Here is a 23,158-nt window from a genome sequence, read left to right on the forward strand (position 1 = left end):
GCCCAGATGGCAGCAGTCAGACTCCTGCAGCCCTGAGTGAGGTAGAGGAACACAGAGGTCAATAGGGGCAGCCCAGCAGTGGCTGGCAGAGGTGGGGGCTTGTTGTGCCCCCACCACACGTCCTGCAACAGGGTGATGTGGCAGCCACAGGGTGTGGAGAGAAACATGTAAACAAAGCCCCAGACCACTTCTGAGACTGAAAGCAAGTCGCTACAAGTACTTGCTGAAAAGATGAATCACAGGAAAAGGAGCGTGGTTCCTGCTTATGGGGACAGATGGAGTGAGGAGAAGGGGGACCTGGGGACCAAAGTTGAGAAAGAGAGAAGGGGCGGGAGCAGTCACGGCAGGCAGGGAGGTGACAGGCTTCAGGGCGAGGGGCCGGGTGGGCCGGTCCAAGGAGGAGGGTTGAGGATGTGCACTGGGGTGGTCTTATCATTTCAGTTGAGCTGCCCCCAAACATTCTCTGGGCTTTGATCCACCAAGGCCTCCCATGTGTCACATGGGGAGCTGAAAAGCCCAGGGGCTCCTCTGCTTCCCATGTGACTTTGGTTTATAGAAAGGGTGATTTGGCATCGTCCAAAATGCACATCTGACCAATGTAAAGAACCTTGCAAGTTTCCACAACATATGCCACAGACACAAACGCCTCTGAAGAATGCTGGCACCCAGTAGTGACTGATGACCCAGCGATGAACCTACTTGGGTTTCTTACATCAGAACATGGCACCATGGGTGTCTCCGAGGCAGGTCTTGAGGGAACTCTTTAGACAGAGCCTTCCTCCTGCCCCACAGCCTACCTCCCTCCCTGTTCCCCTCGCCTCCCTAAGGTTTGGGCCAACTCCTTCATCACCCACTCCTTTCCCTTTTTGTCTTGACCGTCCAGTTTCCATCAGACCCTCAGCGAGAAACAAAAATAATTCATGGTGCAAACTTGGAAGCAGCAGCTCACCTGGTAACAAATAAGTCCCTTTGTACTTAAGAGGCCCCACCAAGTGCTGACTGCACTGAAGTCTCAGGAAGCCGAGTGGGGGGTGGGGGTGGGGGGGCTAACCGCCCCTCCCCTACACAGGGTACTGGTTTTCGGTGCATGCGTAGACGGTGCTTGGCTGGATTCTCCTCTGGATCTGCTCAGGCACTTTGGGGAGGATCTGGAAGGTCTGGGGCAGCAGCTCCAGACAGGCCTTGCAGAACTTCTTGATTCGCCAGCAGTAGACGATGGGGTTGAAGACAGACTTGAGGTAGCTGAGCTCTAGGACGCAGAAGCTGGTGGTGTAGAACGAGAGTCTGCAGTAGAACCTCCGGCTGAACACGGACAGCAGGCTATAGACGGAGTGCAGCAGCCAGCACAGTGAGAAGCCCACGAAGAGGATCAGGATGGTGGTGAAGGCCTTGGTTTTGATGCTCAGGTCCAGGCTGACCTGCTGCTGCTGCTGGAGCCGCCGTAGGCTGGTGCGGGTCGGCAGCTGCAGGTCCAGGCTGTAAGACTGGTTGTGCATGCACACGGCGTTCTTGCGCACCGTGTGCAGTATGCCCAGGTAGGAGCTGAGCATCACGGCGAAGGTCGAGAAGAAGGCGGCCCCCACCAGAGTCAGCACTTTGGCGCGGCCGGCCAGCAACTCGGTGTAGCCCAGCATGCATTGCGGGGCCCACGCCGGCACCTCCACCAGCGGCCAGCCGCCCAGCAATGGGGCTGAGACACAGAAGTACAGCGCCAAGGACACGGCGGTGATCACCTTGGCCCTGCGGGGGTTCAGCCTTTCCTGGTGCTGGATGATGATGAGGAAACGGTCCATGCTGATGATGAGTAGGATGACCACTCCCTCCAGGATGAAGAACCAGTAGAGCGCGGCCGAGAGACTGCAGAAGGAGTCCCCGAAGTGCCAGCGGACGGTGATGAGGGTTACGACGGTGAAGGGCATGCAGCACAAGGACAGTATGATGTCCGAGAAGGCTAGCGTGGCCAGCAGCAGGGTGATGGCAGAGCGCATGGTCAGCCTCTGGTACACGATGATGCAGACCACGGCATTGCCGAGGAACCCCACCAAGATCATCAGCATCATGAGGACCGCCAGGGACATCCTGAGGGGCGCAGGTGTTGGGGGTGCCCGGAAGTCCGCCGCGTGGCTCCCGTTGGGCAGCAGGTATTCGTAGGTCTCGATGGACGAGCGGTTACAAGCCATTATGGAGGAAATCCTGGAGCTGGGTCAGAAAGGAGAGGAAGGGGCCTCAGCGCTTCAGGGGCTGCCGCGTTCTGTCTGCTGGCTGCATCTTCCTCCCGGTTGTCTTGGATCTGGAGGGCGCTTCAAGGGCTGGAAGGAGTCTCCCTCTTTGGGAGCAACTGGCTGGGATTTGCGATTCATCAATCACAGTCTCATCATCTGCGTGACAACCTACTGTGTCCGTAGCTTTCTACTTGGACGCTCTCACTGGCCTGTTGCAAAGAAGCACGAAAGAGAAGGGGGTTAGACCTTCCAAGCACGGGTTGAATAGAGCAGTTTTTACCTTTTACAGGTATTTTAAACATCAGAGTGTAGCTGACTCACTTATTTACCACGTGGGAAAAGGCTTGGTCTTCACAAATACAACAAGCCTTGTTATGTAACCCAGGAAACCTGATCAGACCTATCTTGTGGGGAACCAGAAATTGTAATCAACATTTCCATAATCAGCATGTATTTTATAACTTGAATTATAAACAGCCTGATCCAGTGAAGCTTTGGACGAGGCAACCCCCAGTAGAGACCCAGCTCCATGAGGGCAGGGTTTTGTCTGTGTGGTTTGCTGTGTCCCCAGCAGAGAAGATGTTCAACAGAAATTTTGTTGAGGGAATAAATGGTAGTTGATGCCGCTGCTATTTGTTTAAGTGTGGAGTCACATGCAGTTTTTAGAAATAATCCAGCAAGATCCCATGTACCCTTCCCCCAATTTTCCCTAATGGTAACACTTTGGGTAACGGTAGTGCTGCTAGAATGTTACTTTTGGAAACACTGATGAAAAGGAGGACACTATCCCCCCAGATAAACCCTTTAAAAGGATGCTGCTGGGGCCTCCCTGGTGGCACAGTGGGTAAGAATCCACCTGCCAATACAGGGGACATGGGTTCAAGCCCTGGTCTGGGAAGATCCCACATGCTGCAGAGCAACTAAGCCCGTGTGCCACAACTACTGAGCCCACGTGCCACAGCTACTGAAGCCCGCATGCCTAGAGCCCATGATCTGCAACAAGAGAAGCCACCGCAATGAGAAGCCTGCACACCGCAATGAAGAGTAGTCCCTGTTCACTGCAACTAGAGAAGAGACTGCGCACAGCAAGGAAGACCAACACAGCCAAAAAAAGAAAAAAGAAAAAAATAAAATTGCCTTGTCAGCACCAGTGTCCTCATGGTAGAACAAGTTTCCAAAAATGGCTGCCACTAGTGTTTATGTTTCCAGTGGGAGTCCTAGTAGCTTCTTGCCTCTCCAAGTCGTTCTCCAAGGTCAACTAATGGATCTGACACAGACTCCTTTCAAATTATTTCCTCTGTGCTGGAATTCAGAGCATGTGAGATTTTGTGCATGCCTTTTAAAAGCAGAGTGTCTGTGTCATATAGGCCTCTGTCTCTCCCATATGCAAGCCCCACTGTCTTTTAAAGCCAAGTGTTCTAGGGGCTCTTCTTCCCTGTGCAGGACCCCTGGATTGGGAAGCCTGATGTGGGGTTGAGACTCACCACTCCTGTGAAGAACCTCTGCAATTGTGATTCCTCTCATTTGAGCATTGCCTATCCAGGGGTGTGGGTCTGCCTCTCCCACACTTCTTGTTGTGGTTCCTCCTTTATATCTTTGGTTGTGGAAAATCTTTTCTGCTAGTCTTCAGCTTGTTCTCATGGATAGTTGTTTTGTAAATACTTGTAATTTTGGTGTGCTTGCAGGAAAAGGTGAACTCAGGGTCTTCCAGTTTGGCATCTTGGGCACCATCTGAAGGAATTCTTGAGTATTTCTCACCACCACACCAATAATCCACCTCTGTTCTTTTATTCTGAAATTGTTTTAAGTACTCATTCCTTCTTCCCGTGTAATAAGAATAACATGCATTTGAATTGTGGATTTAAATTATGCCAAGCACTATGTGAAATGCTTTCCATGTATTTTTCTCAAATAATCCTCACAACAATATGAGGATTAATTGGAAATTTGATCAAATTTTTTTTCAGGAATCACCCTAGTTTGTAGTCTCTTGACCTTGAAAATTCTCCTTTACTTTTTTCTTCAGTGCCATCTAAAACACGTCTCATTGAATAAAGAGAGGGCATTGTTCCCTTGGAGTTAACAATCAACGTCTTTTTCAAGAGATTAATCTCATCATCATTAAAATAATATCTGCTGGACTAACCTTCTAGCTTGCCTTACTGGCCTAAGATAGGTCCAATTTTGAAACAGGTACACAAATTATCCCAGAGTATAAATGAGTATCCATCAAATATAAAAATTTGAGTATGTATTCAAGAACAAGTGCTTCATGAATTGAAATTTGCTCTTGACCTACATTTCTGGGCTGTAGATATATTTTGAGCTTATTGAACATGCATTTGGCCATGGGTTTGAATTCAATAAAAGTCTGATTTCTAGTATTCCTATTATTTGAGCCTTTACTTTTCACTTACAAGACTTGGCCAAACATAAAAATCTACAAGCCAAGCGTTTGTTTACCTCACTGAGATGCAGCATCCATTGTAAGAAGGGAACATTTTCTTTCACTTGGATTTTCAGTTGCTTGAAAAAATAAGACAATACAATATCATTTTTTTTCTATAAAAATTGAGAAAAATCAAATGCATAGATATGTTCAACTTTAGAAAAGTAGGTATTTGATAAAAGATAATAATTGGTGTATTACCCTCACACACACACACAAGCATAATTTAACTCTATATACATACTACATTTACTTTTCCATTCCTATTTATTTCATATAGATCACACATTTTGTAAACTAGCATGGGTCATACCAAATGACTCACTTTTTCTATTGCCCTATACATTTTCTGTAAGAAGCATCTAACTGTGATGTTGCTTATTTAATAATTTGAAATTCAATATTGGCAAAGCCAAGAATTTATACTGATAAATCAATTTCTCTGAGGGGTGTCGAGTTGGGCTCTTGCTTTCTGTTCCTGGAAGGAAATATTTAAGTACTGACAACTGTTACTTTAAACCCACCTTGGTATTACAGGGGCTTGAGTCTAACCTCCTTTTAAATGCATACAAGTTTTCAGAGAATTCAACCTAAGCATTCAAAAGGAAAGGAAAACTGGCTAAACTTTGTTCCATTTTCCTTCAGATAATGGATAGAAGAATGTGAAAGAGAAGCCATTTAGTCTTAAGTACACATTTTATGGTATTTTCAGGGATGCAACAGTCCATAGTTCTTGGGCAAAAAATCTTAAGTCTCAAGGGAAGTAAAACACTGACTTGTGAAGAGTTAGGAATTATATACACTAAAACCAAAACTTTTATTATTTATCTAGAAAGAAAGTTGACAAATACTGTAATATAATACATGATCTTACAGATTTTGAAATTTTTAAATGTGGCATTACTATTAAATAAATCATGTGGAAAACAACTATATTGACAATGATAGCAAAAAATTGGATTTTGTACATCCCGCTGACAGTTGATAGCATGACTGAATTGATCAAAATCTATTAATTATTTCTTTCCACCTTCAAAATCTCTCCTTGCTTAAAACTGATGAAATCACAACATCATTAATCCAAATAAGTGATTATAATTATCAAATTAATTATTCCTATACTATCAAGTTCTGGTTATTTTGATCAGTTTAAGTACTATGATCTGAAGGCTATTTCTGAATACTAAACATATATTTAGCTGCTTTTACTTTGATTTCTGGTAAAGCTTTGCGTATTTGAGAATAATAATGACAGATTACATTTGAATTTGAACCCAATACACAGATTTTATTGTTTCTGTATTTCAGATAGTCAAGAATCAATTACCTTGACAATAGTGCTTATTTGATATGCATAAAGGTTTTTTTAAGATTAGACAAGGAATGTTTCTTTTTCTTCTATTATTATTATTATTATTATTACTACTACTACTTAGGACTGGCTCACCTCACCTATATAGAGAGTAAAGGAATAGTTTATTATAAGACCATCTGGTGTCAATATGAATGAATTGAAATTAACAGATAGATAACCCTCTTCATTTTTAAAGAAAAGTGTTATTTCTCAAGTGTTAGTGTGATTATATTTTCTGTCTTCCAAGACTTCACAAAATGAATTGCTGCTGAAATTTCTATGACATCTGTCCTTTTCTTAAGAAGAAGAAGCCTATATCAGTCAGGGCAGCTGATTTGGTTGCATCTCATTTTCACCACGGAGAGGGGGAAGCTTTTTACTGAGACATTGTGCTGTGCTACGTATAACAAAACTCTTTGAGAGAGTTGCCTATACCCCATTTCTTCTCCTTCCTTTCACTTTTGAACCCACTTCAATCAGGTTTTCATACCCATTCTTCTATTGCTATTCTCAAAGTAACAAATAACTTGCACATTGCTAAATACAATAACCAATTCCCCTTCCTCAGTGTATTTGATCAACAGTGTGTTAATCAATCTAATTCTTTTAAAAATTTTTTATTTTATATTGGAGTATAGTTAACTAACAATATTGTGTTAGTTTCAGGTGTACAGCAAAGTGATTCAGTTATACATATACATGTTCATATTCTTTTTCAAATTATTTTCACATGTAGGTTATTACAGAGTATTTAGCAGAGTTCCCTGTGCTATACAGTGGGTCCTTCCTGGTTATCTATTTTAAATACAGCAGTGTGTACATGTCAGTCCCAAACTCCCAATCCATCCCTCTCCCCTACATTCCAACTCTGGTAACCATAATTTCATCCTCTAAGTCTGTGAGTCTGTTTGTTTTGTAAATCAGTTCACTTGTATCATTATTTTTAGATTTCGCATATAAGTGATATCATACGATATTTGTCTTTCTGTGTCTGACTTACTTCACTTAGTATGATAATATCCATGTCCATTCATGTTGCTGCAAATGGCATTATTTTATTCTTTTTAATGGCTGAGTAATATTCCATTGTATACAGGTACCACATCATTATCCATTCCTCTGTCGATAGACATTTAGGTTGCTTCCATGTCTTGGCTATTACAAACAGCACTAAAATGAACATTGCTGTGTGTGTATACTTTTGAACCATGTTTTTCTTGAAATATATGTCCAGGAGTGGAATTGCTGGATCATATGCTAGCTCTGTTATTAGTTTCTTAAGGAATCTCCATACTGTTTTCCATAGTGGCTGTACCCATTTAATACCTTCCCACCGACAGTGTGGGAGGCTTCCCTTTTCTCCACACCCTGGCCAGAATTTACTGTTTGTAGATATTTGGTGATGGCCATTCTGACTGGTGTGCGGTGATATCTCATTGAAGTTTTGATTTGCATTTCTCTAATAATTAGCAGTGTTGAGCATCTTTTCATTTTCTTCTTGGTCATCTGTATGTCTTCTTTGGAGAAATGTCTATTTAGGTCTTTTGCCCATTTATTGATTGTGTTGCTTGTTTTTTTGCTATTAAGTCACATGAGCTGTTTGTAAATTTTTGATATTAATCTCTTGTCTGTTGTTTCATTTGCAAATATTTTCTCCCATTCTGTGGGTTGTCTTTCATTTTATTTATGGTTTCCTTTGCTGTGCAAAAGTTTTTGAGTTTAATTAGGTGCAATTTGTTTACTTTTGTTTTTATTTCCATTACTCTAGGAGGTGGATATAAAAGATCTTATTTTGATTTATGTCAGATAGCGTTATGCCTATGTTTTCCACTGAGAGTTTTATAGTATCTGGCCTTACATTTAGGTCTTTAATCCATTCTGAGTTTATTTTTGTGTATGGTATTAAAGAATGTTCTAATTTCATTTCTTACATGGAGATGTCCACTTTTGCTAGCTCTGTTTACTGAAAAGACTGTCTTTCCTCCATTGTCTTGCCTCCTTTGTTGTAGATTAATTGACTTTAGGCACTTGGGTTTATTTTTGGGCATTCTATCCTGTTCCATTGACCTATATTTCTGTTTTCGTTCCAGTACCATAGTGTTTTGATTACTGTAGCTTTGTAGTACAGTCTGAAGTTAAGGAGCCTGATTCCTCCAGCTTCGTTTTTCTTTCTTAGGATTGCTTTAGATATTCAGGGTCTTTTGTGTCTTCATACAAATTTTAATATTTTTTGTTCTAGTTCTGAGAAATATGCCATTGGTAATTTGATAGATATTGCATTGAATCTGTAGATTGCCTTGGGTTGTATAGTCATTTTGACAATATTGATTCTGCCAACCTAAGAAAATGGCATATCTTTCCATCTGTTTTTGTCATCTTCAATTTTTTTCATTAGCATATTATAGTTTTTGGAGTACAGGTCTTTTGTCCCATTGATAGGTTTATTCCAAAGTATTTTATTCTTTTTAATGAGATGGTAAATGGGATTGTTTCTTTAATTTCTCTTTCTGATCTTAGCTGTATGTTTGCCATATATGGCCTTTATTATGTTGAAGTATGTTCCCTCTATGCCCACTTTCTTGAGAACTATTATCATAAATGGGTGTTGAATTTTTGTCAAAAGATTTTTCTGCATCTATTGAGATGATCATAAGGTTTTTATTCTTCAATTTGTTGATGTGGTGTATCACACTGATTTATTTGTGGATATTGAAAAATTCTTGGATCCCAGGGATAAATACCACTTGATCATATTATATGATCCTTTACATATATTGTTGGATTCAGATTTCTAGTATTTTGCTGAGGAATTTTGTGTTGATGTTCATCAGTGATATTGGCCTGTAATTTTCTTTTCTTGTGATATCTTTGTCTGGTTTAGGTATCAGGGAGATGGTGGCCTCATAGAATGAATTTGGGAGTGTTCCTTCCTCTGCAACTTTTGGGATAGCTTCAAAGGATAGGTGTTATCTCTTCTCTAAATGTTGGTTAGAATTCACCTGTGAAAACATCTGGTCCTGGACTTTTATTTATTGGAAGTTATTTAATCAGTTTCAATTTCAGTATTTGTGATTATTCTCTTCATATTTTTCTATTTCTTCCTGGTTCAGTCTCAGAAGGTAGTACCTTTCTAAGGATTTGTCCATTTTTTCTCAGTTGTCCATTTTGTTGGTGTATAGTTTCTGGTAGTAGTCTCTTATGATCCTTTTTATGTGTGTGGTATCCATTGTAACTTCCTCTTTTTCATTTCTAATTTCATTGATTTGAGTCCTCTCCCCTGCACCTTTTTTTTTGATGAGTCTGGCTAAAGGCTTATCAATTTTGTTTTTCTTTTCAAAGAACCAGCTTTTAGTTTCATTGATCTTTTCTGTTGTTTTCTTTGTTTCTATTTCATTTATTTCGGCTCTGATCTTTATGATTTTTTTCCTTCTACTAACTTTTGGTTTTCTTTGTTCTTCTTTCTGTAGTTCCTTTAGGTGTGAGTTTAGATTGTTTACTTGTGATTTTTCTTGTTTCCTAAGGTAAGGTTTTAATGTAATAAACTTTTCTTAGTACTTCTTTTGCTGTGTTCCATAGGTTTGGATCATCATGCTTTCTTTCTCATTTGATTTCCTCTTTGATTTCTTCAGTGATCCATTTGTTGTTTAGTAGCATATTATTTAGCCTCCATATGTTTGTGTTTTTTTACAGTTTTTATTTTCTTGTAGTTGATTTCTAATCTTACAGCATTGTGGTCAGAAAAATTGCTTGATATGATTTCAATTTTCTTAAATTTACCGAGGCTGGCTTTGTGACCCAGCATGTGATTAATCCTGCAGAATGTTCCATGTGCACTTGAGAATAATGCATATTCTGCTGCTTTTGGGTGGAATGCTCTATAACTATCAATTAAGTCCATCTGGTCTAATGTGTCATTTAAGACCTGTGTTTCCTTACTGATTTTCTGTCTTGAAGATCTGTCCATTGATGAAAGTGAGGTGTTAAATTCCCCCACTATTATTGTGTTACTGTTGATTTCCCCTTTTATGTCTGTTAGCATTTGCCTCATATATTGAAGTGCTCTTACTTTGGGTGCATATTCACAATTGTTAGGTCTTCTTCCTGGAATGATCCCTTGATCATTATGTAGTGTCTTTCTTTGTCTCTTATAACAGTCTTTATTTTAAAGTCTATTTTGTCTGATATGAGTATTGCTAGTCCTGCTTTCTTTGATTTCCATTTACGTGGAATAATTTTTCCATCCCCTCACTTTCAGTCTATATCTGAAGTGGGTGTCTTGTGACTGCTTATATACAGGTCTTGTTTTTGCATGCTTTCAGCCAGTCTAGGTCTTTTGTTTGAGCATTTAATTCATTTGCATTTAAGATAATTATCAATATGTATGTTCTTATTGCCATTTTGTTAATTGTTTTGGATTTGCTTTGTAGTTTTTTTTTTTTCTTCTTCTTCTTCTTCTCTTCCTCTTCTGTTCTCTTATCTTGTGATTTGGTGACTAACTTGTGTTTGCATTTCTTTTTTTTTTTTTTTTTTTAATTTGTTTTATTTTATTTTTTGGATGTGCCAAAAGGCTTGCAGGATCTTAGTTCCCTGACCAGGGATTGAACCCGGACCCACGGCAGAGAAAGCACCAAGACGTAATCACTGGACCGCCAGGGAATTCCCGTGTTTGGATTTCTTTTTTTTTTTTTTTTTAATGTGTGTATCTATTGTAGATTTTGAGTTTGCTGTTAGCATGAGTTTTTAATATAGCAGTCTATATATAAGTAAGATTGTTTTAAGTTGCTGGTCTTTTAAACTCAAATCCATTTCCAATATCCTGCTTTTATGCTCTCTTCTTCTCACAGTTCTTAGTTCTGATATCATATTTTTGTGGAGATGATTTACAGCATGTTTACCTTTACTGGTGAGCTTTTCCATTTATAATTTCTTATTTCTAGTTGTGGCCTTTTTTTCTACCTAGAGAAGTACCTTTAGCATTTGTTGCAAAGTTGGTCTGGTGGTGCTGAATTCTCTTAGCTTTTGATTGATTGTAAAGCTTTTGATTTCTCTCTAAAATCTGAATGAGAGCCTTACTGGGTAGAGTATTCTAGGTTGTAGGTTTTTCCCTTTCATCGCTTTAAATATATCATTCCACTCCCTTTTGGCCTGCAGAATTTCTGCTGAGAAATCAGCTGAAAACCTTATGGGAATTCCCTTGAATGTTATTTGTTGCTTTTCCCTTGTTGCTTTTAATATATTTTTCTTTGTCATTAATTTTTGTCAATTTGATTACTATCTGTCTCTGTAGAACAAAATCGAATAGAATAGAATATGAATGTTGCTGCATTTAATGTTTTCCCTCAGTTCTCTGATACTGTCCTCATTTCTTTTCATTCTTTTTTTTTTTATTCTGTTCCACGTCAGTGATTTCCAACATTCTGTCTTCCAGCTCACTTATCCATTCTTCTGCCTCATTTATTCTACTATTGATTCATTCTAGTGCATTTTTCATTTCAGTTATTGTATTGTTCATCTGTGTTTGTTCTTTAGTTCTTCTAGGTTCTTGTTAAGCATTTTTTGTATATCTCAATCTGTGTCTCCATTCTTTTTCTGCGATCTTGGATCATCTTTACTATTGTTACTCTGAATTCTTTTTCAGGTAGATTGCATATCTCCACTTCACTTAGTTGTTCTTCTGGGTTTTATCTTGTTCCTTCATCTGGGACATATTCATCTCCTGTCTCATTTTTTCTAACTTTCTATGATTGCATTTTCTGTTCCACAGGCTGCAGTGTTGTAGTTCTTCTTGCTTCTGTTGTCTTCTCCCAGTGGATGAGGCTGTCTAAGAGGCTTGTTCAGGCTTCCTAGTGGGAGCAACTGGTTCCTGCCCACTGGTGGGTGGAGGTGTGTCTTTTTCCTTTAGGCAGGGTCATGTTGGGGCATGTATTTATCAGGCAGCTGGTTTTCAGGAAGACTTTAAGAAGCCTGCCTGCTGTGTTCCCTCCCTGTTCATTGTTTGGCCTGAGGCATCCCAGCACTGGAGCCTACAGGCTGTTGGGTGGGACCAGGTTTTAGTGAGAAAATGGCAGCCTCCAAGAGGGCTCAAGACAATGAGTACTCCCCAGAACTACCGTAACCTGTGTCTTTGTCTCCACTGTGAGGCACAGCCATCCCCTGCCTCCATGGGAGACCCTCCAGTACTGGCAGGTAAGTCTGGCCCAGTCTTTTGAGGTCACCACTTTTTCCCCCTGGTCCTGGTATGCTTGTGACCCTATGTGCATCCTCTGAGAGTGGAGTTTCTGTTTCTCCCAGTCCTGTGGAATTACTGTGATCAAACACTGCTGGCCTTCAAAGCCAGGTTCTCTGAGGGCTCCTCCTCCCCTTGCCCAACACTGAGGTTGGGGTGCCTGATGTGGGGCTCAGAACTTTCACTCCTATGGGAGAACTTCTGTGGTATAATTATTTTCCAGTTTGTGGGTTGTCCACCTGGCATGTATGGGATTTGATTTTATGGCGATTGCGCCCCTCTAACAGTCTCATTATGGCTTCTTTGTCTTTAGATGTAGGGTTTTTTTGGTAGGTTCCAGCATTTTTTTGTTGATTGTTGTTCAGCAGTTAGTTGCAATTTTAGTGTTTCCATAAGATGAGGTGAGCTCACATCCTTCTACTTTGCCATCTTCAATCTTTAATTCTTGAAGCATTTATTTTACTTGGCATTCAGGATACCAATCTCTGTTCTCCTCCTACATTATTGACAATATTATTGCAGATTCTCTTCCTGATTTATCCAGACCTCTAAATCAGGAGCGCACAAGGCATCAGACTTCTATGCTTTTTTTCTATGCTTTCCTTCTATGCTTTCACTTTCTTGTTGATCTAATACAGACTTGTCTTTAACTAGTGTCTTTAGACTGATGATACCCACATTTACACACCAAAAATCCCTATGGTAGATTAAATTATTATTCCCATCTTCTCTAGATGAGAATTAAATATCTCCCCTCCAAAAATGTCAGATTTAACCATGTGACTTAATTCGGTCAATAAAGTGAAAATGGAAATTATGTTGTTCACCTGTAGGAGAAGTTTTATGAGCCAAGGTATGATTCATCATGTTGCCTTTTCTTTCTGCTGTGGACTGGCAAAGTGTTAACACATCTATTTTGTCAGACCAGGTCTCAGAATCAAGGTAACTTGGAGCAAGTCCTCAACAGCCCCAAGGTAATCATGGAGCATGAGTGGAAAAAATGTTTCCTGTAGGCCACCAACATTTGGGAGTCATTTGTTACTGTTTCATAATGAAGTACTTTGACTGATACAAACCCGTCTTTTTCCTCAGATCTCATATACTTACTCTTTATTGAACTCCTGCATGCTGGTATTTAACATGTGCCAAATAAACTGATCATTTCCCTCCAAATATTTTCCTCCTACAATTGTCTTTATCTCACCAAATTGCAATTTTATCCCTTCTGCTGATCAGACTTTGACTTCTCTCTTATCTCACAGTCCCAAATCAATCCATTGACAGGTCCTGCAAACTTCAAAATTAGCTGTAGTTATATCTATAAATATATGACTGCTTTTAACCATTTCCCCTCTAAAACATTTAACCATCATCTTTCATTTGAACCAGCTGCAATAACCTCCTAAACAGTCTCTCTATCTCTACTTTGGTTTTTTATATTCTATTATTTCTGCTGCAGCCTGAGTGATTATATTTTTTTGCTCAAATGTCTCCACTGGCTTTCCATTTCACTCAGATAAAGAAATATTTTTACCACGACCTAGAGCACCCTTATAATCTACTCCCTGAATTTACCTCCTCCCACTCTCTTCCCTCCTCACTTTACTTCAGTCACATGAGCCTCCTTGTGGTTCTTCAAACATACTAAACACAGTCTTTCCTCAGGGCCTTTACATTACTGTTCCTTATGTCTTGTATCTTTTCCCTGATACCATGATGGTTAAGTCTCTTACTGTCCTCACATCTTTTTCTGAAATATCACTGAATTCATGAGGCCATCCTTAATGACTGTATATAAATCTCAACTCTGACTCTCTCAAGCTGCTCCTCAACTCTTCCAAATACATTTATCTTAATATTTCTCCAAGGTTCATAACACCGTATGACATATTACACATGCACTAGTTTATTGCCCCCCCCACATAAATATAAGCTGTATTACAGCCAAGATTTCATCAGTTTTGTTCACAGCTGTATCTTTTGTACCCAGATTAGAGTCTGTCATATAGTATGTGCTCAATAATATAAAGAGAGCTAAAAGGTCCTGGCTCTCCCTTTACCTTTGTGACCTGGGACAAGTTAATGACCTCTGTGCCTTAGATTTTTTTTTTTTTTAATATCTGAGACAAATTTGAACCTATCTCATATGGTTTGTGTGAGGATTTTAAAAGAGAAAATATAGATATAGCACTTAGAGCAATGTCTGGCACATAGTAAGTAATCATCAACATCAGCAAAAAAAAAAAAAAATGTAATGTATAACTTATTATACAAACTGGGAGTATATTCTATACCAGAAACACATGGTTTCAAATCCTTACTATGTTATTGAAAGCTGGGTTGGCCAGGACAAACCTCATCCTCTATGCCTCATTGTTCTTATCTATAAGTTGATGATAACAGAATTTATAAAATTAAAGATAATGTATATGTAATGTCCAGACTGTGTCTTAATTATAGTAGCCATACATATAGTTACCATTATAATGGAAACAATTTATTGAGTGACTGATTTGTACTAGGAAATGAGTACTTTGACAATCCTATAATGTAACTATTGTTATTTTCTCACTTTTCCAAATAGAGAAATTAAGTTGTTGAGAGTTTTGGAAACTTTATCAGAAGATATAGCTAATAAGTGGAGGGGCTGGAATTTGAACCCAATTTTTGTTCTTGAACTCTAGCCTACCCTTCTCTATTTATATATTAACTTACTAATTAATAAACATAAGTGTTAACCCTCAAATAATTTAATACCTATCTGGTAGACAAGTGGTTCACATATAAATATAGTAGAGTAGACACTGATACAGGATGTAAGTAAGAACTGGAGCCAACACTAAAAGCTTCTTGTGACACATTTGAAATTATTACACCCTAAATATTATTAACAGTAGGAATTCAGATCAAAGAGGGAGAAATGAAGGAAGTTTCCAAGAGGAAAAATAACTTTACCTGTGTGTTGACATAAGTAAGACTGAGGAGGACTCTCTTCTGATTGGCCAATAACATCTCATTTTATTATTTCGGAATCTTCCACCTCCCTCTGTAGAAGGATAGTCCTCTGAGGCTTCTTTAGCTACTTGAGAAGCATAGCTGTACTTTAGGTTTGGTCCTGTTATACGTCTTTTCCAGTAAAGAGGCCAAGAATGTTCTTCTGGGCAGATTTGTAATAATAAATATGAAAAGAGAAACAGTTTGTCTTACTTCTTAAGCTTATAAAAAGTCTAATAACTTATTTAAAAAGTTTAGTTTCTCATAAACAAGGAAAGAAAGGAAATAATAATTAGGAAAATAAAAATTATCTCACTTAATCCTCAGAAAGCTACTTAAGGTAAATGATACTATTGCTATTTTATACATGAAAGAACTGATGTTTAGATAAACAAATAAGTTGTTCAAAGTCATGTAGCTTTGACAAGTACTGAGTGTCACAGGAGTGTAAGCCTCTGAACAAACACTCTTTTCCCCTCTTAGACTCTTCATTATACCAAATACACCTTAATGAGATTGAGGACGGGGAATGAAAAGTAGAGCAAACATTTCCAATTTTTAGCTCTTAAAGTTTAGCTGCCATTTTAACTCATCTCTTTAAAACCTATATTAACTTTAAACTCTGAAGCTCTGTTAGAAAAAAGATTCATAACATATTTCAACACTTTGGAAAAATTACAATGAAAAGTTTCAGAAACTTAAAAAGGATTTGAGACCAGTGAGATCTATATCTGTATCTATATCCATATCAATATTAATACGTATGTCTGTATCTACAACTATATCTATCAATTCATCAATGAATCTATTGACCAATCTCTATCAGATAAGAGGATTCTTCCAATATATCACTATGCTTTTTTCCGATGTTGAAATAAATGACTATGTGCTTACCAACATATCTTTAAAAACTAGAAACTATGATCCATATCTGGTGTGTGCAGTTCTCCTAGAGCATAGAATACTTTTTACTGTGTAGACTAAGTGTAAAATAAGGCTCAATGAAAGGCAGCAGAAAATCAGAGATGAACATTCAGCTATTGGCAAGTATTGTTGCTCTCTTTCCTGATAAAACCTGCAAAATGTTTTGTAGGGAGGTTGCCTGGGCTCTTTGGGTAGAGGGTTTCCCCAAAGTATTGAAAAAGAGATAATGAAGGAAAGGAAATGCCAAACTAGAACGAGAGAAAAGAGTTAAAAGACTCTCTCATGCAGGTGAAACTAGCTCCGTGCAATGTACCTGCAAGTTAATAAAGTGATGTTTCATGTTCACACTTTTGCCCTCTTTTTCTTGGAGGGTTGCAGAAAAAAAGTCTTCCCTAACTACACAGACATATCATGGCATCAGATTGGTCCAAAGACACTATTGTCAGATTTCTCTCAGCAATCTGGGCCTGAATCATATTCTCACTGTCTGTTTGAATTTGTGTTCCAAAAGAGCAACTTGTCATTACTGCCAGAAGCAAGCCTGGCCTGTCTGCCTCTGTTGTTTCCCAGTATGGCCAAGACACTCTGCTAAATACTATTTTCAGTCGGTCTGAATGTATGTTTTCAGTTTTAGCTGCAAACCTTACACTTCTGTCCCTAAATTTTTCCATTATGTGTTCAAATACTAAGTGCCTGCCCCAGTCTATACCATGTCACACATTCTTTTTAAAGATTCTTCTTGGAGACCTCATACGTGTTAGTCTTATGTAACATGCTGAGAATTTTTTCAGAGAAACAAATTGAGTAAAATCCTGGCCTAGTGTAGTTTAAGGCAGGCCCAAAGGCTGGAGTAAATCATGCTACATATATATATGTATGTATGTATACATATATATGTATATATATATTTATATATGTTTATATATATTTATATATGTGTATATATATGTATATATTTAAATACATCTTTTTCTCTCTTTTTTCACAATGTTATATAGAATGTGGCTGCTTGGTTATTTCATCTGGAGGCAGAGCTCTTGTCAGGTCACGGTCTTACACAGGCACCTCAGTGGCTCTACATTGTCTACTGAAAAGAGAAATACTATGTCATGTAGTCAAAGGCATGCTAAGGACTTTAGACAACTCATTTAATCCTCATACACTTGCTACTCTATTCTACCAGTGGGATGGATTTTACCTGAGCTTTAAGTAGATGGACCACAGGCTCAGCTTTCTGGTGCCCTTTGCAGCATCAATGTTATATCCCTCTGCTCCTTCATGGACTCTCCCTTCTAGCCAAAGCAATCCACCATTGACTTTATATTTTTCATATAACTGAGCTTTGGCTTATATGGTTCCTCCCCCCATCCCAAGCAATGTGCTTCTTCTTTTACTGCACATTCAGACCCTGCAATCCTAGCACCTCCCATTTTGTCCAGGTAGCTTTCTCTTATTCCTCTACTATTTACTATGGTCCTTCTCCAAGCATGTTATGATAACGTTTTCTTCTGAATGATCAAAATAACGTATGTGAGATTCTTCAACACACTTTCTACCTGTACATTTTATCATATGCATTTTATTTCTTTCTATAATACTCTAAGATTTTGTGGAAATGGAAGCTTCCATCATTTCTTATACCATGCTTTTATTAAATGATTAATAGGTCAAAGGCTCTAATATCCAGTTTTTTTTAATGTGAATATTTAAAAGTCTAAATTTTACTCTAACTCCTATTTCTAATTAAAGTTGTATCTTTCTTTTTTTGCTCTGAGCATTCATTTATATTGCTTAACTTGAATTTAGCTTATAAATGAGATGGAACCTCGACGTTAAAAAAGATCAAAGGAAGACGTAAAGATGAAGAACAACAACAACAAAGAATGGATGAAGATAAAATAGTGTGTTTTGAGTATATAGTGACATTACAGAAATGGTAGTCTCATTAGTTTATCTGCTTTGCTTATAAGAAAACTAGTAGTGTCATTTTTAAAATAATCAGAATTTCTTCAACCCCAAACACTCATAGGAAAAGTGAAAATAGTTGCTTAGACAAATACAATTGACTAGTCTAAGTAAATGTACGTATATCTCATACAGAAGTATGAGATCAAAATTCATATCAACTTTTTATAGATGAAGAAGCTGAGGTTGAGAGGTTTTTTACTTGCCTAGTGTCATATAGATCTAGAAGACAAAGCCAAAATAACAAGCCTTCTTTATCTTGAAATCCCATGCAACATAGCTTGGCTTCACAGACTCTAGTAGACCTGGATGGGGCAACCAAATCCCATATCGTTGAGTCTATCTGATTTGCATCAATCATCCTAATGCACTAATCCCTACTACTTGCTGCCTTTCAGCATATCCTACAAGTATAGTGTTCCCAAGTTTCTTTGAACACCTTTGCAAGCACCACCGCTCCAAATTCACACCAAGATATTGAGAAAGGAATGCTCTCTTTCCCAAGAAGTTTTGCATTTTGAAAGGCTAGATCCATGTTAGAATGAATATTAGCATTGGTCAAATGATTTTATAGAACTAGGAGACTTTGTGGGAAATTTTAATCTAGAATGAGCATTTATGGTACAAAACAGAACTCTTAAGAGTATCCTTAGACATTCTTTCAGACAAATCAAAATAATGGTCTCACTATTTAAAACACACTTGCTCAACTATGTGTGAGTAGCCTGCCTTTGATTTTAGATATTTTGAAGCAAGAACATTTGAAAAATTGATGTCAATATAAGCTTTCATACCTTTCATTGGACACAGTTTAAATATAACCTATATCCTCAGTGTAGTGAACTTGAATGTGATAGTTGCTTAAATTCCAGAATAAGAGATGTTCTTTCAGTTTCCTGGTAAAGTAAATTACTGCAATCTTTAGTTTGTTCAGATTGTAAAGGGAACATGCAAATGTCTTATAAAGGATTAACTTATTTTTACTCAATTGTTCATACACGTAGGGTTTGGTGGCACAGTTCATGTAATGAAAAACAATGGTTCTTATTGTTGCCATCACTGTAATAATTAAATACATTTTTCTGCATAAAAATAGAACACTTTGAAATTAGTGTGAAGACTAGGGTAAGGTAAATCTCAGAGAAAATGTCAGTTTAGAAAAATGATGAGCTCTTTTATAAAATATCTAACACTTGAAGAATAGTTGACCATTAAATTATCACTTTAATTTGGTATTAATTGTGCTCTATGAAATTTTCTACTTCTGTCTGTCCACACTAACCTGCTTGATTGACTTACTGCATATGGTTATTTGTTTTTATTTCCCATCTTCAGTCTGATTTTTGTAGCTATAATATTTTAAATTATTGTTAGAAAACGTAAAGCATAACCAGGAAATGTGCTGGGCTAATTCCTTGAATATCAACACATGAGACATCTTTCTTGACATGTATTTGTATGTTATACCAATATTAGAACATTTACTATTTGAAAATCATGGTTATATTTGGTGAGGACCAAAATATTTCAAAAATAAATAATGTCCCAATGGCTTGTCAGATTAGTTTCTTATATAACCCTAAATGTTTCATATTTCTATTTGCAAACATACATGGTATTTTTCAATTCCAATTTCCATTTCTTCATTGTTCAGATATAGAAACACAGTTGAATTTTGTATATTGACTTCATATACTGTGAAATTGCTAAAGGCATTTATTAGTTCTACTTGTTTTCTTGTATATATGTTAGGATTTCCTTCATAAACAATCATGGTATCTGTGATTAAAGAGAATGTACTTCCTCCTCCCTAATCTGTAGGCCTTTTATTTCCTTTACTAGCCATTTTATTTATTTATTTCATTGACTAGGTCTTCTATTTCAAAGTAGAATAAAAATGGTGTGAGCAGACATAATGTTTTCAGTCTTGGGGGTAGCATTCAGCCTTTAACAATTAATTATGATATTACCTGTAAATTTTTCATACATGCCTTTGATTAGGTTGAGGGAGTTCCCATATATTTCTCATTTGCCAATAGAGTTTTTTTTCTTTTAATCATGAATGGGTATGAATTTTGCCAAATTATCTTTTACATCTATTGAAATAAATATTTTATTTTCCTTTTCAGTGCACTAATTTGGTGAATTACATTGCTCCGTTTTCAAATGTTAAGTCAACCATACATCCTGGGATGAACCACACTTGGTAATTATCCTTATTCTTTGTATACATTGCTGTATTCAACTTTCTGAAATTTTGTTGAGGATGTTTACATTTAAGCTAATGAAGGATTTTGGTGTCTAGATTTTTCCTTGTAATGCCTTTGGATTTTGTGTCAAGATATTTCTGACCACATAACATAAGCTGGGAAGACTATCTTCTGAAGAATTTGTATAAAATTGATATGATTTCTTCCATAAGTGTTTGGCAGAATCCACAGTGAACTCATCTCAGCCTAGAATTTTCACTGGGGGAATAATTTTAAACTTAGATCCAATTTGTCTAATAGCTAAAATGTTACTAATGTTATATATTTTTTCTTGTGTGGGCTTTGGCAATTTGTATCTTGCAAGTACGTATTTGTACATATGACCTTCACTGTTGTCTTATTAACATATAATTGTTTATAATATTTTATATTAATACTTTGTTCCTTGTAGGATCTTTAGTGATTGTTGCTTCTTTAATTTGTAACATCTCTCTTCACTGTCCTTGTCAGTATGATTAGAGTTTATAAATTTTCATACTCTTTGCAAAGAACCAGCTTATGATTTCACTGGTTTTCTCTACTGTTACTGCTTTTATTTCATTCTTTGAGTCTTTTAAAAATTGTATTTTTTTCTTTCTGATTACTTTGTGTTTATTTTTTACCCCCTAGTTTCTTAAGGTAGAAGAAAAGATCATTAGTATGAGACCTTTCTTCTTTTCCAAAAGAAGCATTTAAAATTATAATTTTTCCACTGCTTAACTGCATCCCACAAATATTGATATGTTGTATTTTGATTTTCATTTTATTAAGAATATTTTAATTTTACTTATAATTTCTTCTTTAATTCATGGACTATCTTTAATCCATGTTGTGTTTATTAATTTTCAAATATTTGGGGATTTTCCAGATTTTATCTTTTTTCTTTCAGTATAATTTTACTTGATCAGAGAATATATTTTGTACAAGTTCTATCCATTTAAATTTATTAAGATTTGCCTTGTGAATCAGAATGTGGTCTATCTTGGTGAATATTCCACGTTACTTGAAAGGAATGTATGTTTAATGTGGTTTTTAAGGGGAGAGTTCTCTAAATATAAACATGTACAAGCTGGTTGATAGTATTGTTCAGGTTTTTTATATCCTTTCTGATTTTCTGTCTACTTGTGTAACAATTATTGAGAAAGAGGTGTTCAAATCTCCAGTGATATTTATAGATTTGACTAATACTCGTCTTATGAAATTTGGCTTCATATATTTTGAAGCTCTGTTTTTGGATCAATACACAGTTGGGGTTATGTTTTCTTGATAAATTGACCCCTTTATCTTTATGAAGTTTCCCTCTTTGTCATTGATTATATCTCTTGTTCTGTGATCAACTTTTTCTAATATTACCGTAATCACTCCAGTTTTTTTAAAAAAGTTTGTTTTCATAGTATTAATGGGGCTCAGGGAAGGGTGCCCCCAAATATGCCAAAGCAGCACATTGCTTATTTTGAATTAAAGTTACTTGAGAAACAGCCAGTGCAAAAATGGAGACTCTGACCCTCCTCTTGGTCCCCCTGAAAGCAGGAAATAAATTTTCCATGTTAAAGTTACCCTCCCTGCATCAAGAGGGAGGGTAACTCACAACTCATCAAGAGGTAGAAAGACATCCTTATGGCCAGAGACAGGGTATTCAGTGCAGAGAAGGTTGTGTAAACAAAGTCTGCCTAGTTTTTTTACTAATTACTACCCAAACCTAAGTTTCTTGTCTTGTCAGTTCTTTACACATTTGTTGTTTCTTTGTCTAAAAGGTATATAAACAGCTTGCTTTGGTCACTTGAGTTTTATATGTGTGAGACCTCTGTGCAAATGAAATTAAATGTGTTCTTTTTCCTGTTTATCTGCCTTGTGTCAATTTAATTATTAGACTACCAAAAGAACCAAGAAGGGTAGAGGGAAAATTTCCTCTCCCTGACAATATTTATTTTAATCCTTTTACTTTTAATTTCTCTGTATCTTTATATTTAAAGTTGATTTCTTATAGACAGCATATAGTAAGGTCTTGCTTTTTTATACAATCTGGCAATCTGTACATTTTAATTGGAATATTTAGACAATTTATACCTAACATAATTATAGATAGGTTGGGTTTTAAACTTACTGTCTTTAAATTTGTTTCTATTTGTCACCACCTGTTCCTTTTTATCTTTTCTTCCTATATTCTTATAAATTGTGCATTTTTTATGATTTCATACCATCTTCTAAATTGCCTTAAGAACTATACCTCTTTTTTTGTTAGCAGTTGCTTCAGGTTTTTACAGTAGTCATCTTTAACTTATCACAACCTATCTGCAAATATTATAACACTCTATATATAATACAAGTACCTTATCAGAGTGTATTTCAACTTCCTTCACCATTCTTTATGCTACAGTGATCATAAATTTTGCTTCTGCTTATGTTAGAAACTCCAAAATATATTACTATTATATTTGCATTATATACTCAATTACTTTTAAAGAGATTTTAAAATAATAATTTTAAAATATTTGCCCTTATATTTACTATTTCCAGCACTCCTCATTTCTTTGCACAAAGCCAAATTACCTTCTAGTATTATTTTTCTTTTGCCTGAAGAACTCTCTTCAACACTTTTTTTAGTGCAAGTTTGTTGATGATGAATTCTCTCAAATTTGTTTATCAGAAATGCCTTTATTTTGCTTCCTTTTAGAAAGACAGTAAGATTATTTTAGCCTGTAGATAAATTTAGGAAAATTTGACATCTTTAAAGAACTCCTAGAAACTCAATATATGATTTATTTATTCTAATAG

At 37.0% G+C, this 23,158-nt stretch overlaps 1 protein-coding gene across 1 annotated transcript; it reads right to left on the bottom strand.

Annotated features, from left to right (window-relative positions):
- Positions 1–1,061: 1,061 nt before the first annotated feature.
- Positions 1,062–2,360, bottom strand: LOC137772562 (probable G-protein coupled receptor 45). Its single transcript, XM_068556547.1, is given in 1 exon segment — positions 1,062–2,360. A coding segment is annotated over 1 exon segment (1,299 nt).
- Positions 2,361–23,158: the final 20,798 nt, after the last annotated feature.

This window comes from Eschrichtius robustus, chromosome 11 (genome assembly GCF_028021215.1).
Source record: "Eschrichtius robustus isolate mEscRob2 chromosome 11, mEscRob2.pri, whole genome shotgun sequence".
Classification (NCBI taxonomy): domain Eukaryota; kingdom Metazoa; phylum Chordata; class Mammalia; order Artiodactyla; family Eschrichtiidae; genus Eschrichtius; species Eschrichtius robustus.